Genomic DNA, 17,340 nt, shown 5'->3' with positions numbered 1-17,340 from the left:
AGAGTTTCTAAATCAATTTTGGATTGATTAGTGGTTTGCTCAGAAGAAAGTTAACTTACTTGTTTGGAACCTATATTTGTGATATGTTGCATTTCATCAATAAAGATACTTGAACACATATACAAGTGCTCATCTGAAGTAATTAGCATTATCCAAATATCGTTATTGGGCCGATACGTCGTGTGAATATGGTCCAAAACTAACAGAGCGGCCCATTATATGTAAATCAGAAAGCCCAACAGCCTTTTTCCACCTGCCTTTTTTGAAGCGGTTTTCCACCTGAACAAGATTGTTGAATTTGAAGCAGTAGTAATTTCTTACGCCAAGACCACGGAGAAAGGCTGGATAAATCTCTAACCCATCAACTTTCGCTGCCACAAATTCGTGTTCGAAGAATACTGGCAATGAATTCTGCGACCAAAGATGATAAGAAAGGTCTGGTTTCCTCACTTTATTTTTTATTGCGACCGTGGAATCCTCGGTGTGAAAGATTGACTATTGTCGCGTTTTAGATTTTTCGCGGAAGCGTGTTGCTGTGATTGGAGCTGGTGTTAGGTATGTTAGTCGTGAATCAAGCTAGTGTTATACTTTGTGATAAAAGCATAGAAATGTGGTTGTCTTGTGGGAAGGCTTGCGATTTTTCCAGTCTTTTGCTGAATTTCGCTTCAACTGTGTGTTTCTTGTGTTTTGTTACGTTATCTGGCCTCTTTTTTCTTTTTTGTGAAGTGGGTTATCTGCGGCGTACAAGTTGAAATTGCAAGGTTTAAATGTCACGGTATTTGAAGCTGATGGGAGAGCTGGAGGAAAGTTGAAAACCGTTGCCCACGATGGTTTGATATGGGACGAGGGTGCAAATACCATGGTTCGTTTGTTATAATACATTGTGAACTTATATATATATATATATATGCTAACTCAAATGACTTCTTCTTGACTTTGATATTTAGACTGAGAGTGAGGCTGATGTTGGATTTTTGCTGGATAATCTCGGACTCAGGGAGAAGCAACAATTTGTATGGCCTTTTTCCTTTGTTTTGTTTCTTCGTTCCCCCTCATTTTGCTTCTGCTTTTCTTGAAATGGCCTTGGATGGTTTTAGTCAAGTGGTTTGAGTTTTGTTGCCGTAATATGATTAATGAAGTATAATTGCATGCAATCTTGAGCTTTTGATTTGGTTGCTTTAGTTTATTTAGTTTGTGCTTTTAACTTTGTGTGCCTGAATGCAGCCAATTTCTCAGCACAAGCGCTATATTGCCAAAAATGGGTCCCCTGTAATGGTAATGTCCTCAGTTCATTTACAGGAGAAGCATATATTATCCTCTTGATTATGCAGAAGGTACTACTTCATGTTTGGCAAATTTTTTTCCCTAATATTTAGTAAATTATTCCTGTACAGTTACCATCGAATCCCATAGAATTGATCCGAAGCAATTTTCTTTCATCAGGATCAAAGGTTGCTTATCTCATTTGACTTTGATGAAATCTCTTTATTTAATGCATGGGGTTAAGTACCCCCATTTATTCGCTGCAGTGTTTCTTTTTTCTTCTATTTCCAGCTTCAACTCTTATTGGAGCCATTTTTATGGAAGAAAAATAATATCTCCAATGGGCCTGACACATGGGAAAGGTATCAATTATTGGACAAACATGCTTCACTAGTTATTTATTTGTGATATTTATCTTTGTCTTCTTTATCATGGAGTCCTTGAATATTTCTCTTTGAATGATATCTTTTCCTAATTAAACTGCGATGCCATTGTCAACCCTATTTATGTTATTACCAACGAGCTTTCTTGGCATATTCTGTTGATCGTTGTCATCGAAAACATTTTTGTTTGTTGATAAATCTACTAGGAACCATCTTTAGTAATGAATTGTTTAGGGAATATATGTATATGTTATAGGATTCCTCCAGCAAGACATGGTCAACCTTATTAGTTTCTGTTCTCTTCTATCACTTCTTACATTAACTTTACTTCGCTTAGCTATTTTTTCGCGCCATATGAAAAAACGAGCTTACAATATGTGACCAACGTTTAATTGTTCCTGCAGTGTTGGCTCCTTCTTCCAACGCCATTTTGGGAAAGAGGTAGTTTATATAGCTTCACAAATTTAAAATTTTTCATTCATTTCAGCTCAACGATTGTCATGTTTGCCATTGACCCCAAACCAATATGTTGATTTTGATCACACCTTTTTGCCTTATTTTTGTTGTGTCCTCAAAATGGAAATTCTATCCCGGATTTTTTTTAATGATCAACTGTGGCTTTGTTTACACAATGCTTGTAAGTTTCAGCTTCCAAATATATTCTTAAGAATTTTTTTTTGTTAGGTTGTTGACTATCTTATCGATCCTTTCGTTGCGGGAACAAGCGGAGGTGATCCTGAATCCCTTTCTGTGAGTGATTTCAATTTTCTTTGTTGATCCGCCCAACTACTGAATGACAATATCTCTAATGATTTGATCAATGACTGAACAGAGGAAAATGAAAGAATAGACACTGGAGCGCATTTCACTCCTTTGATGGTTTTGTTTCGATTAACTTACATAAACTATGCTGTTGAAATCACCGAAAATGTTTTTCCTATTTTCTTCTTGACCAGATGCACCATGTATTTCCAGAGTTATGGAATCTTGAGCAGAGGTAAGTTGGTATGTTAATCTGTGGAATGCAGTTGCTTATGGGTTATTTGTAGTTTGAATTAATATTTTCTTATGTAGAGAAAGATGGCGAAGATCTTTCTTTATGACTATCTACTTTGTATGATTATAGTTTAGACACATGGAGGCAACAGTCGTGAAACAATCTAAACACATGCATTCATAATTTCTGTTTTGATTCTATTGATAGTTCTGAAAAAACTTCGGTGTCATCAGGTTTGGCTCCATTATAGCTGGTGCTTTCCAGTCTAAGTTATCTTCCAAAAAGGATACTTCTGGCGGGATGAAGAACTCATCAGCGAAAAAATATGAGCGTGGGTCTTTCTCATTTCTGGGTGGGATGCAGGTATCTGTTGTTTCCCAACCCTGCTAAGAGACCATCAAGATAAAGAATAAAGTTTAAGCCCTGGCATTAAAATCTTTTGTATCCTATATGGGTGAATAACATATAATCAAGATACTCACAGATTTACTCAGAATAAAATCGATTGTACTCCTTAGTTGCATTGCATATATAAAAGTTGTGATTGCTTATTATTGACTTCATTAAAAACCTTCTCTAAGGGATTCGGAAGGGTCAGACTCTCTAGTTGTTACGCACGTGCCTTTTAGCTTATGTCATCATGCTGACATAAACTTTCTGGATATACCGATGGCCCTGCCATGGTGATGTGTTAATTTATGTGTCTTTGCAGACACTCACTGACGCACTGTGCGATGTACTTGATAAAGAGGAACTAAAACTCCAATCTAAGGTGCTGGAATTATCCAGTAGCTGCAATGAGCACTCTCCACTAGATAACTGGTCAGTTTCTTACGAGTCAGATGGCAAGAAGCTTAATGATGAGAAGTCTTTTGACGCATTGGTAGTTACAGTAAGTAAATATTTGTAGAGACGGTTTTGTAATGAATTTTTACAAAAGCAATTATATCTCTTTGAAGTCCATGTCACAATAGATAGACCGCCTTGTATACAATAAAAGAGATCACTTCTATCCTCTAGCCTCTTGTGTCCATATAAATATGGAAGTAACCTGGACAGTTATTTTTTAATGCAAATTCTAGTGCTTACGATGTTAAAACTTACAATGTACAGAATGTCTGAGATATTGGAATGATTTTGAATTTTTCTGTCAGGCCCCCCTCTCTGTTGTTAAGCACATGAATATTATCATAAGAGGAAGCCCTTTTCCACTAGACTTTGTTCCTGAGGTATGCATTTTTTAGCCTTTTCAGTAAACACGTCCAAGTTTCATCATATTATTTTGTGTTGACAAATTCAAGAAGGAAGTTGCAATTGTGAGTGTTATTTTGTGGATGAACAGTAATTGTTTATTCTTACTTGCACAGGTCAATGGTGTCGTACATGTTTGATATATTCACTCAGTTTGTGACATTTAATAGGTCTTAGGTTACGTTATCCTAGTGCTAACATCCTTACCATGATTAGTAATTCATAGTGGGATAAGTTTGTGTACAGCACTTGTTGCATTTAATAGAGAAGTGCTTGTATGATTTCTGCTCGATTGTCGTTCATTCTAGATGTAATATGTGCAGGTCAGTTATATACCAATATCTGTTATAATCACCACATTTAAGAGAGAGTATGTCAAGCGGCCCCTTGAAGGTTTTGGAATTCTCGTACCTTCCAAAGAGCAAGAAAATGGTTTGAAGACACTTGGTGACACACTGCCCTTCCAGGTTGTGTAACTATTATTGTTATCCTTGTATTTCTGCTATAATCCCTTGTGCTTGCAGGCACCCTCTTCTCTTCTATGATGTTTCCAGATCGTGCACCCAGTGATGTTCATCTCTACACCACTTTTGTTGGGGGGAGCCGAAACAGAGAACTTGCAAAGGCATCAAGGTATAGAAAATATCATTGACTTTTTGTGCATGTCTCCAGTACATACAGCTTTCTCATAGTAATTTTTTAACAGGGATGAACTGGAACAGATAGTGACTTCTGATCTCAAACAATTGTTGGGAGCTGAGGGAGAACCGGCTTTTCTGAAGTATATAATTTTGCAGTTTGGACTAGGAAAATAGTGCTTCCGGTTATACTTGCTTACAGGTTATGTGATTGATTGCAGTCACTATTATTGGAGCAGAGGATTTCCTTTATATGGGCATGATTATAACTCGGTCATCGAAGCTATTGGGAAGATGGAAAAAGACCTTCCAGGATTTTTTTATGCTGGCAAGTCTCCGGTTAATGTCTACTTTCTTTGGTTTTCTTAAATATTCTTCTACTTGTTATTATCTTTAAACACTCGTAGAGCTATTACCGGAAAACATTTTCATTTTTTATCTGCATAACTGCAAATTGTTATTTATTCCATCACACTTCTTGCCATTTTTGAAGAATCAAAAAATATGACACCATCCGCTGGAAGGGGGAATAATATGTTGTAAAAATAAGGCAAACCAAAGAGTAAACACGCATTTGGGGGGGTAGTCGAAGCATTTTGCTTTATCTCAGATCTTTGTGTTTGTGTGTTTATGTTTGTGCTGAAACACACAAGATCATTGATAGGCAACCACAAGGGAGGATTATCCGTCGGGAAAGCAATATCGAGTGGGTGCCATGCTGCTGATCTCGTGATCTCGTATCTGGAGGCTTCTTCAAACGCTCAGTTGAAAGTTGCTGCAAGCTAAATGTGTCGAGGGTAGCAGGCTGGCAGCTCCGTCCGTCTGTATCTGATTGTAGCAAGCTATAATAATGTGATTATCAGTGCTAAAGACTGAAATTTTGGATTCCAATCATTTTACCTTTTGCCTGTGTTCGAGGATGGCTCAGCATGAGATTTAGATTTAAGGAGTATTGCCTATGCATTAACGTCATTTCTTGCAATTATAGTGCATGTTTCTGCTAAAAAAACAAATCTATTATCCATCATATTTGTTTCAAACTTTCGTGAATATTCCTTTTTCTTTTAATTTATAATAGTTTTTTTTTTATTTAATCGAATATCACTTTATAAATACTCAATTACATTTATGTATCGAGAGTAGGTCTCTTGTTAGACGGTCTTACGAATCTTTATCTGTGAAACATGTCATTTTACCGATATTTACAATAAAAAGTAATACTCTTAGCATAAAAATTAATATTTTTCCATAGATTACCCAAATAACAGTTCCGTCTCACAAAATACGACCATTGAGATCGTCACTCACAAGTTTTTGACATGTATAAATGATGCATTTAAATAATTATTATTCTAATCATTAATTTAATTACATCATACAAAAATTGATCTTATATTATAATCGCTAATATGAATTGGTTTAATTAAAATAACTTGAATAATTGCTAATATGAATTGGTTTAATTAAAATAACTTGAATAATTATAAGGACATCCACATTCACGGTGTTGTAACGTTTACCATATCCTAAAAAAAAACATGTGGTCGTCAATATGCTACACACATATTAATAACACCTCTCTTTTTTGCTGCATTTTAAAATTAACATTCATTATTTGTCAATCATTTATTTTTATTTTTATTTTACATTAAATAAATATATATTTTAATTTATTTACTATCTAGAAATGATTATTATTATAATATTATTTCTAAATATATTCATTACTTAAAATAAATTAATCTTATTTTACGAGTGTAATTTATTTAAAATTTATTTATTTTTTTAATTATAAATGTAAATTTATGATGTAGAATAATATGTCTGGATGAGTGAAATCATCATAATCATCATCATAACAATACATTCTCACTACTTGCGAGGTCGATTATATGAATATTAGTTCTCAAAACTAAGCGATTTTCTCATATGCCATATTTTAAATCAATATGTAAGATATTTTTTTTAATCACTTTTATACAATTTTTCAATGGCTCATCTCTCTTTCTACTTCTTTCATTAACATGTCAATCTAAAGTATATCAGATTGAGATTGTGTTTGATCTCCTCTTCACATGATCAGATCATGTCAGACAACTATCTAAGAAGCTACACCTAAATAACTATGTTTGGAAGAATCAAATAATTTGTGATAATTGATGAGTATCTATAAATTAATTTTTGATTTTTTTTAATTAAAAAAGAAGTTGGAAATTAATTTTTTTTAAAAAAAATTTCAGCTGTTGAGAATTTTCATATATATTTTATTTTTTATAAATATAATTATTAGATTTAAAAATTCAAAAACAATTTTTTTTAAAAAAAAAACTGTGTTCAAAGCTATGAATAAAGGTACAACTCGATCTCAAAAAAAAAAAAATTCAACTACTTAAGCTTGAATGCATAGAGGTTCAATTGAGCCTACTCGAGCTCGAGTAGGAGTAATAATTTTCTAGTCCGAGCTCGAAAAACTCGATTTCAAATTTTTTAAAAAGGATTTCTGAAATTTTTAAGAAAAATGATTGAAAGGTAATGCTTGATTCAAAAGATTTAATTTAAAATTTGGTTTAAGGATCCGTCTTCTCGGTTTTCAGTTTCGATTTTGCTTTTGATTTGGTCAAAAGGGCAACGTCGAATGGAAAGCCTTTAGTTGGTAGAAAATTAAATCATTTGCCCTTTAAAAGCAAAGCAAAGCAAAGCAAAGCAAAGCCCTCCGTACTCCAATAATCACACACCCTTCACTCAATTTTATTAAATGACAATTATGAATTATCCTGTCAAAATTATTCTTTTATAAACTTTTCATTTATTATCTCTATTACTTTATAACAATAAGAATAATAATAATTCCAATCTAAAAAAGCTAGCTACCGACTCGTGGTCCTGTCCAATTTAAATGTACCTATTTATTATATTATATATTATATTATATTATATATATTTCGAATATATAATTTTAAAATTCTTTTCACTCAACTACTTTTTTGTAAAAACAATAAATTTCATTGTCTTAGATATAAGTTTGGTATACTAGATAAGAGAAGGATTGATAAATAATCTTTTTTATCTCACGTTTGGTACCTTTTTAGAAAGCTCATGATAATATCATGGGCTTATGATAAATAATTTAATACAATGATAAAATATCCTTTTTATGAGATGTGATAATTTTAATTTAATGATAAAAACACCACAAATGACTTAATTGCCATCAATATATAAAAATCATAAACCCTATATATGATTAAGTTTTAAATTAGTATCACTAGATGATAATTATATAAATGATTTTTATAACTCTATGTTATTAGGTTGAAATTAAAATTAAATAAATATTTTTATTTATTTTTATATATTATATAACATGATAATTATATAAATGAACTCGAGATAATTATATAAATAATTTTTATAAATCTCAATAAAATTATTAGTATCACTCGATTAACCTTAAAAATTGATATTTGACTTGACTCACAAAATCAATGACTCAATTATCATATTATATAATATATAAAATTAGGTAAAAATAAATAAATCATGCAAGCACTGTCAGCGCATGAACAAATAAGAAATATGAACTCAAACAGCAACTTTGAAATTATAAAATTTATTAAGATAAGGTTAATTTTGTCATTACAATCTAATATATAAATTTTAATAACTCTTATTAAAATCATACCAAACATTAAATATTATATCATACATTTTATTTATCCTTAACTTATCCTTGTATTATATATCACATATTTATCCTATCATGTGTATCAAACTATGTCTTTATATTATTAATCCAAGAAAACCTTACTAAAAATATAAAGGAAAAAAAAACGAAAAATATCCATTTCCTTTTGCTTTTTGAACGCATGCAGCGACATTTAATGTAGGCCCGCTTTCCTGTGTGCACAGCCCGGGTTGGCCGCTTCTTCTTCAGATGTCTAAAGGACAACCATTATTTTACAACAACTTGTTAGCCAAACAATTAAGAATCCGGACGTTATGAGATGTACAATATTAAGCAAGGTTCTAAAAAGCGTAAAGCGTCTCAAAACACGGATGTCGAACTTTAATTTTTTCAAGTTTAAGTGAAATTAGCACATGCTTAAGCGTAAAAAAACATTTTTTATTTTTAGTGTAATTGTAATTATATCAAAACAATAAATAGATAAAATAATACATAAAAACATAGTTTGGTACACATTATATGATAAGTATGAGATATATAATCTATATTTATATAAAAACAGAGTTTTTGCCAAAAATAGTAATTTTCCGCCAAAATGTCATTTTTAAAAAAAGAAAGATATATCATAAATATTGAAATATATGTACTGCAATAAATGATAATTTCATTTATTGTTTGCATTGATTATATCAATTCATTTAGTTCAAATTTGAATTTAATTCATTTTTATATTAATTCAAATATAATTTATGTATTATATGTCTTTTATTATTATTTTATTCAAAATGAAACTAAACTCTATTAAATATAAACTACATTAAAACTTTTTCATCGATTATATCAATCAATTTAATTTGTGATATGATTTGAAAAAAGTATTTCTCATTAATTTTATTAAATTTGATTTAAAAATATTTATTTATCACATGATAAAAAAATAATAATATATATAGTTTCTCAGAAATTAAAGAATTAAATATGTATTTAGGTTGGTGGTCGACATTAATATTTTAAACACGATAAGAACCATGTCATTGCTTTTGGGTAATACAATTAATCGACATACATTTTTATTTAAGAATTTTTTTCAAAATTAGCGAAAAAATAGTTTTTTATTTTTATTTTTTATAATTATATTATTTTTTTAAAATTTAAATATCTATTATTTTTTTATAATAATTAATTTTTAATAATATCATCCCGTGCATCGCACGGGTTAAATACTAGTATAAAGATAAATCAAAGATAAGCATGATGATAAGATAATATATTGCATGTTTGGTATGATTTTAACAAGAGTGATTAAATTTATATATTGGATTGTAATGAAAAAATTAACCTTATCATAAAAACTTTATTTTTCATTGTCATCGAGATCATGCACTTGCATATCTCAATTCTTAAATTATGATATATATGCGTGTGTGTATATATGTGTTTCATTGTCATAAAATAATTATAAATAAAGTATTTATCAAATAATCTTATATATTTTAAAATTTTTATTTGTTGTGTGCAATACGCTAGTTCGTTTTTCATTTTTTTATATATTTATTTTATTTATGTTTTACGTTTTAATATTTTTTTATTGTTTCATGAGTTTATAATTTGATTATGGATATTTTAAAATAAATTATTGGCAAAATTTCGAAATATTTCAAGTTTAACAAATAGTATAGATTAATTTTAATACTTTTTATTTAGTTTTAAATTTTAATAATAAAAATATATTTTTAAAATTTAATAATTTATATATGCCCCAACACAATATCAATAGCAATTTTTTTCGAAAGAATATCTAAAACTAATTTAAATCCCAATGCTAGAGAAATGGGGGCAATAATGTCATTTCATAGAATTTATTATTTATCATGGAGATATCCCTACACATTAGTGGGATGTCTACTCCATAGTGGACCAGCATTATCACATGTCCATCCAAGTTGTATGGGATGTTAAAAAATGAACCAAATATGGAATGAAAGATGATAATTTATTAATCATTTAGTTATCAAATGTATCAAACTATGTCAAATATGATAAATTAAGTTTGATGCATTAATTATCATATTTATAAAAACATAAAAATCTCAAAATTGCAATCTTTATTTGTTTTTGCAACTAAACCACATTAATAATGCTAAATATTTGTCAAATCATTATCAAACATGCTTAATCATAATTAAAATTAAAAAATAAACATCTAAATTATAAACGTAATTTATTATTTTAAAATAAAAAGACATACCTTCAAAATACAAAATTTAAAAATAAATAGATACGATTAACTGTGATTAAGCACACTTAATTAAACTCCTTAATTACGTTTAATTCGGTCAAACTACAGTTTAACCGTTTTTTTTCTGATTTTCTCCAAAACAGGGCGTTTTTGTCGAATTTCAAGTTTAAGCGGGTTTTTTAGAACACTGAAATTAAGTAAGGAATTCGATTTTCCATATATCTCTATCAAAATTTAAGAAAAAAAATTCATGTGATTCACACATGAAGGGCTGATTTTTTTTTAATTTACCAATTTCATATATTACTAGTCAATCATATGGCTAATATTATGTTTGGAAACTTTGTTTAAAAACCTTTGTTCATAAATAGAAGTGTTAGTGTCGTGGCCGCCCCACAACTCACCATTAGACGAGGCAAGACATTTTAGGTGGGTTGAAAAAACACCGACTCAACCCACTTATTTTAGGTGACGGAGGGGGGCGGGCTAACCCGATATACTTATGTGTAATTTGGCATGTTGAGGCAGACTATTCTTCACAACCCACCATTGGGTGGGGCGGATATGTCGTCATTTGGTGAGTTGGGAAATTACCAACTCAACCCATCTATTTTACACGATGGAACTAGTCAACACGACAAATCTAACTCATTTTGACACCTCTGTTTATAATCATTGTCGAAGTTGTATGACATGCAATATACTAATTAATGTTTAATTTTCTTAATTATTGTGAAAATAGGAATCATGCATGGAGGCATCTTAAATTACTTAAAAAGAAGATACTTGGTGGGTTAATTTGTGAATGGAAATACGGACAATTAATGTGTTCAATTTTCAGTTTAGAATTAAAATTAAAATTTAACTTCATGCTTATTGCTACTAAATATTTTACTTCATTGGTTGATAAATGTTTAATTTTTTCATTATGATTGACGAATTTTTTTATTTTATTTAAAAGCGGGGAAGAATAAGCAAGAATAAGTCTGTAGAAAATTAACAAGAAAAATGAGAAAATATAATTTTAATAGCAAAAAATTGGAAGGTGAAATGTTATCTTGTGAGAAGTAAAAATGCTGCAAAATCATAACGAGTATGTCTCTTGTAAGACGGTCTCACGAATTTTTATCTGTGAGACGGGTCAACACTATTGATATTCACAATAAAACGTAATACTCTAAGCATAAAAATTAATATTTTTTTATGTATGTTCCAAATAAGAGATTCGCATCACAAAATACGATCCGTGAGACCGTCTCACACAAGTTTTTGTCAATCATAAATTAAGAGAGAGATGAATAAACAATGATGATAAAACTATGATTATAAACGGATAATCAACAAAAAATCGACAAAAAGACTCGTGAAAACAAAATATGATATTATACTTTTTTATAAGTCGTTATACACATAATCGTTTCTAATATTTGGACATAAAAAATTAAAAGTTTTTCATTTATTTTTTTAATGTCAAATTTTTAATTCTTTTTTTAAAAATTAACTAGACTCGGACTCGACGATTAACCAAACCCAAACCCGAAATCAGCTCGTCAGATCCATAACTCGGCCCATAACCGTCCGTAAGAGCCTAGATTTTCCGAACCCTAACCATCCGAATCCAACCTGGACCCGGACCCAGACCCAGGCAGGTCTACCAAGAACATCCGGCATCCTACTGGTGCCTTGGGGTAGCTCAAGGTTGTTTCTTTCTGCTTCTTTTATGGGTTTTCCTAATAAGCTATTAACCAGCCATCAATGTTGAAATTCCCATCTTCAGTTTCAGATTGTTCTTGGAATTTGGTGGCAGATTCTATCATTTAAAGCCACCAATAAACGAGCCTATATTAAAGTGCCGTCTTGAATATAGTGCTGCTTGTGTCTTCTTTTCAGCGACCACTTTAAAAGGGACAGTCTTTGAAATATACTGCATTTTTAGCTTAGCTCTTCATGGAAAGACTCTTCTCGCTGGGTTTTTACTCTCTCTTTCGTCAGCCCTGACTAGCTGAAGTTTGCAAATGGGGTGTTCATCTTCTTTTATTCTGGCGTTTGTTTCTTGGGTTCTCTTTGCGTCAAGCTCCACTCATCAGTTGCGAAGCTATGACACGGAAATACTTCTCCAGCTGATGAAGCATTTGGAGTACCCAGTGGTGTTAAGTGTTTGGGAAAATAGCAATGGGGATTTGTGTAGCTTGTCCTCTCCGCCGCAAATGAGCATTAAGTGTGAGAATGATTCTGTGACCGAACTCAGGATTATTGGAGCTAAGCCTGCAAATATCAGTGAGTTTAGTGGATTTGCAGTACCTAATCAAACCTTATCTCAGAGTTTCTCTGTTGATTCTTTGTTTACTACATTGACAAGGTTGTCCAGTTTAAGGGTCCTTAGCTTAGTGTCTTTAGGGATTTGGGGGCCACTTCCTGATAAAATTCATCGGTTATCTTTGCTTGAAGGTTTGGATTTGAGTTCGAATTTCTTGTATGGTTCAATCCCATCTGAAATCTCTAGGTTGGTAAAGCTTCAGACGTTGACATTGGATGGAAACTTTTTCAATGATACAGTTCCTGAGTGGTTGGATTCATTAAAAAATTTGTCCATTTTGAGCCTAAAGAAGAACAGGTTGAAGGGTCAGATTCCTTCGGCGTTGTCCACAATGGCAACACTGACTGAAGTTGTGATGTCCCACAATTTCCTTTCTGGGAAATTACCTTTTTTGGGTGATTTAGTTAGCTTAAGGTTGATAGATTTGAGAGACAATAATTTGGACTCTGAACTTTCTCCATTGCCCAAGGAGCTGGCTAATGTTTTCCTGAGTAACAATTCGTTTTCTGGAAGCATTCCTGAACAATTTGGCCAGTTGAAGCAACTTCAGCATCTTGACTTGTCAGACAATTATATAAGTGGAACTCCACCTTCTGTATTGTTCTCTTTGCCCAACATCAGTTACTTGAATTTATCATCCAACATTCTCAGTGGATCACTTGACGAAAATATCAGGTGTGGGGACACACTGAGTCTTGTTGATCTTTCTGGCAACAGATTCATAGGTCAGCTTCCGAGTTGCTTGGACTCTGCTGCTGATGTTAGAGTTGTAAAAATTGGAGGGAATTGCTTTTCCACCAATGCTTCTAACCAGCATCCGGCACAATACTGCAAAGACCCTGATAATGGGAAAAGGCTATTTACGAGAAAGGTAATAGCAGTGGTGGTCGGTGTTATCAGCGGAACTGCCATTATCGTAGTCATCCTCTTAGGTGTTGGATATGTCACATTCTGTAAAAGACACATTGTACAGGAGACGGTAGTTCAGCATATTGCACCAAAGGTTGTGCAAGATGGTGCAAGGTCAGGGATTTCAACTGAAGTTTTTGAAAATGCTAGTAAGTTGAGTCAAATTTAGTTTTGCACTTTATCAGGTCTACTCTTGGAAGTGCCAGTAAGTTTGGTTAGGATTAATTTTATGTTCTATCATGCTTTTGGAGTGGTTTTTTTTAGCAAATTAAGAATATACTAGACGTGGAAATTATTGCAATTTCATAGAGGCATCCGCACCATGCTTTTGTGTTCTATCTTTGTTCTATATTGGAGAATTGCATCTGTAATCCTTCTAGTATAATTATCTTTTTGTTGTCTTTTTATGGGTTTTTTTGGTACTCCAGGAGTAATTTCACCAGCAGCGAAAATGCGCAACCCTTCTGCTTCAGCATACAGGGTGTTCTCCATAAAAGAACTGGAAGATGCCACAGGGAAGTTCGGGCAATCATCGTATCTGGGTGAAAGCACTATTGGAAAGGTATCCTTGTGCCTGGTTCAGCTCTGTTGGGAAGTAAAATTTAGTTCTTGACTACCTCTGGGTCTACCTTCATTTCTGCAGGTTTTTAAAGGAAAGTTGGAAAATGGTGCCTTTGTTGCCATACGATCTTTGACTTTATTCAGAAAATACTCAGTCCGGAACCTCAAGTTGAGGCTGGATTTACTCTCAAAACTTCGTCATCCGAACCTAGTTAATCTTCTGGGTCATTGCGTTGAAGCAGAACTCCAGGAAAACGTCACCGTGAATAGATTGTTCCTTGTGTACGAATTCATTCCAAATGGGAACTTACATTCTCATCTTTCAGGTACTTATATTTTAGGCACTATCCTCATCTCAATTTGGAGGATTAAGTCAGTGCATAATGGCAACTCAATGTTGGTTGAATAAACAAGAAAATCTTGTCTCTTTTGGTTATTGACTAGAGTTTATAGGATTGTTGCTGACTGAATAAGGTGATTAGCTATTCTAATTATCTTTTGGTAAAACAGAAGATACAGCAATTCCCTACAATGAGTTTTGAGCTTCCTATAGTCGAGTGCTATCTATTTGAATCCATATTGCACAGATAAAAATATATTTGGACCATTTATTTGCCTTGTTTTAAAACTAGTAATTGTAATTTATATTTGGGAGTCTTAAATTGAATTGCTTGTTCCTGCAAGAAAACTGCCCGGAGAAGGTTCTGAAATGGTCGAACAGATTGGCTGTGCTAATTGATGTAGCCAAGGGTGTCCATTTTTTGCATACTGGGGTGATTCCCCCTTCATTTAACAATAGGCTTAAGACGAATAATGTACTAATTGATGAGCATCAGAGAGCAAAGCTTAGCGATTACGGAATGTCCATAATTGGTGATGAAACTGAAAAACCTGAGGTATGGTTCCTTCAATATTCAGACCATATTAAGGTTGTATAAGCTATGACTAACTCACGCAATCTCTGTTTTGTAGGCGAAGAAAGATGCTGCAAAATCAGAGTACGGAACATTGCATTTTAACAAATATTCTCATCGAGAAAACCATATTAGCCTCTTGCATCCCAAAATTTAGTATCTGGTGCTGTTGAGAAAAATGACTGCTTGAAAATGATAGCAAGCAATAACAAACTTTCCAAGATTCCTTTATGAAAATTTCTCTGCTAGTTGTGATTGATTTCTCTAGAAATGTCTGTTTCAGGCATGTGGAAAAGCCGGACGACGATGTTTACAACTTTGGGCTCATATTGTTCGAAACACTTGTAGGTCTTGATGCAAGTGAAAACAAAGAAGCATTTATGCTAAACGAAATGGTGTGTTAATGTGGTAACAATACATCCATTGGTAGCCAAGCAAATATCTCATCTCTTGTTGCTTTTTCCATGTGATAGGCATCCTTCAGCAGCCAAGATGGTAGAAGAAAACTAGTGGATCCAATCGTGCTAGCCACTAGCTCCCAAGAATCCTTGTCCATAGTGATATCCATCACCAACAAATGTATATCCCCGGAAGCTTCCAACAGGCCATCGTTCGAGGACGTTCTCTGGAATTTACAGTATGCTGCTCAAGTCCAGGCTACTGCTGATGCAGATCAGAAATCAGACAATATGACACAGTCATAGCTTCAGTTCAGATAACTAACTAGCTGTCCTCTTCTGTATTTGTCATTGTGTAAATAAATACAGGTAGAGAATCCATGAAGTTACAGAAGAATCATATAATAGTCATTTGAGTTTGCTGTGAAGATTATGTCAAATTTAATTAGATTTAAGACCAAGATTATCAAGATACATCTAAACAAAAAATTCTTTTAATTGAAGTTAACAAAAACTTGTATACCTATATTTTTGAAAAACTCCCATTAGACATGAACATTCATTTTAATTATAAACTTTGCTTCGAAATTAAATCCCACAATGATAAGGAATCCGATTCCTTTTAAAAATGATCATGAAGTTGAATCTTATACACGAAAAAATAGATGCTCAAAGAACTTGAATAAACATAATAACAAAAAAAAAAAATGTGGTGGCGTGGGCATAAAAAAATATAAATAAACCTGATTTAATAAGAGAATATATCGAAAAGACGGAATAATTTAAATAATCTCTATATTCGTCCAATCAACAATCCATGCTGTGTTTTTATACGTCTATCTGCATGACGTCTTATAATTTTATCAATCATCATAGGGGATTTGTTGAGTCTATCTTCTGGGTAATTCAAAAACGACGTCACATTATTTTTCATGTAAAGTGGTAAATTCGACATGCTGGCTCATGTGAAAAAGCACTATCCATCCATGTCACGTCCCGAAGCTCGGGATTGACACCGGCGTTGTTTAACAATCACACAATCGAAACAACAAGCCTTTCGTAACACAGTATAAACCGAACCAGTTTATATATCATATTTTAAACGTAACAACTGTCTTTACAATAACGAAATTCAACGAAAAAGTGAGCAATGCAGAAGTGTCTTACAATTCATTTAAATCAGAATATTCGAAATAAAATCTACTACAATTCTTGCGAATCACCAACCCCAAAACTGTTCGGACTCTTCATCCTCGACCTATTCTTCGGACTTATCTGGAACATGTTGTAAGGGGGGTGAGTATTTTGGGAATACTCAGTAAATGGGGGAATATCGAGCACAATAAAAACAACATGCATAAGTTTCAAAACATATGACTTTCATACGTACTTCATAAACATGCATAACATTTACTAGCCACTGTGATTTATCTAACTTTCTATGGTTTACTGACGTCAGTCCCTAATTTTTACTCCTCTAAGGGGGCGAGGCAGTATAGCGGTTATATCCCTCACCGCGTAAGGGTACGTCATGGTTGGGATTCCCACCCATATACAGTCGACTCCTCAAAGTGCTTAAAACATTATGACTATCGACACAAGAAAAGGAGTAGGAAAGAACATGTACTCGACTGTATTTTCAAAAATATCGAAAAAATCACATATGCATATATCCGAAATTTTAAACCTTTAAAACAGCCCACTTACAATAATTATTGATGCTAAGAAAACGTAGGTGCTTGGCTTCTCGAAGTGGATCGTTTCTTGCCCTTCACTCGACGGCAC

The 17,340-nt window shown here is 32.7% G+C and overlaps 2 protein-coding genes across 3 annotated transcripts; both read left to right on the top strand.

The window, feature by feature from the left end:
* Positions 1–274: 274 nt before the first annotated feature.
* Positions 275–5,584, top strand: LOC142531108 (protoporphyrinogen oxidase, mitochondrial-like). 2 transcript variants are annotated; one of them, XM_075637138.1, is made up of 18 exons: positions 276–435; positions 513–555; positions 727–862; positions 948–1,013; positions 1,225–1,275; positions 1,395–1,451; positions 1,555–1,625; positions 2,051–2,087; positions 2,331–2,396; positions 2,603–2,643; positions 2,877–3,006; positions 3,356–3,535; positions 3,798–3,872; positions 4,218–4,341; positions 4,419–4,527; positions 4,601–4,675; positions 4,754–4,860; positions 5,197–5,584. In XM_075637138.1, the coding sequence occupies exons 1-18, from the start codon at positions 405–407 to the stop codon at positions 5,316–5,318; spliced, it is 1,521 nt and encodes a 506-aa protein (XP_075493253.1). In that variant the 5' UTR covers positions 276–404; the 3' UTR covers positions 5,319–5,584. The 2 variants fall into 2 exon arrangements, with proteins under 2 accessions (XP_075493255.1, XP_075493253.1); XM_075637140.1 differs by lacking the exon at positions 3,798–3,872 and having other exon boundaries at positions 275–435.
* Positions 5,585–12,067: 6,483 nt separating this feature from the next.
* On the top strand, positions 12,068–16,047 carry LOC142530361 (putative inactive leucine-rich repeat receptor-like protein kinase At3g03770). The gene is made up of 7 exons (XM_075636165.1): positions 12,068–13,831; positions 14,111–14,244; positions 14,326–14,569; positions 14,928–15,139; positions 15,216–15,241; positions 15,441–15,552; positions 15,631–16,047. Exons 1-7 carry the CDS (start codon positions 12,472–12,474, stop codon positions 15,859–15,861), a joined length of 2,319 nt encoding a protein of 772 aa, XP_075492280.1. The 5' UTR covers positions 12,068–12,471; the 3' UTR covers positions 15,862–16,047.
* Positions 16,048–17,340: the final 1,293 nt, after the last annotated feature.

Source organism: Primulina tabacum, chromosome 17 (assembly GCF_025594145.1).
Source record: "Primulina tabacum isolate GXHZ01 chromosome 17, ASM2559414v2, whole genome shotgun sequence".
Classification (NCBI taxonomy): domain Eukaryota; kingdom Viridiplantae; phylum Streptophyta; class Magnoliopsida; order Lamiales; family Gesneriaceae; genus Primulina; species Primulina tabacum.
The sequence above is the reverse complement of the archived record's forward strand: the minus strand, read 5'-3'. Positions and strand labels throughout refer to the sequence as shown.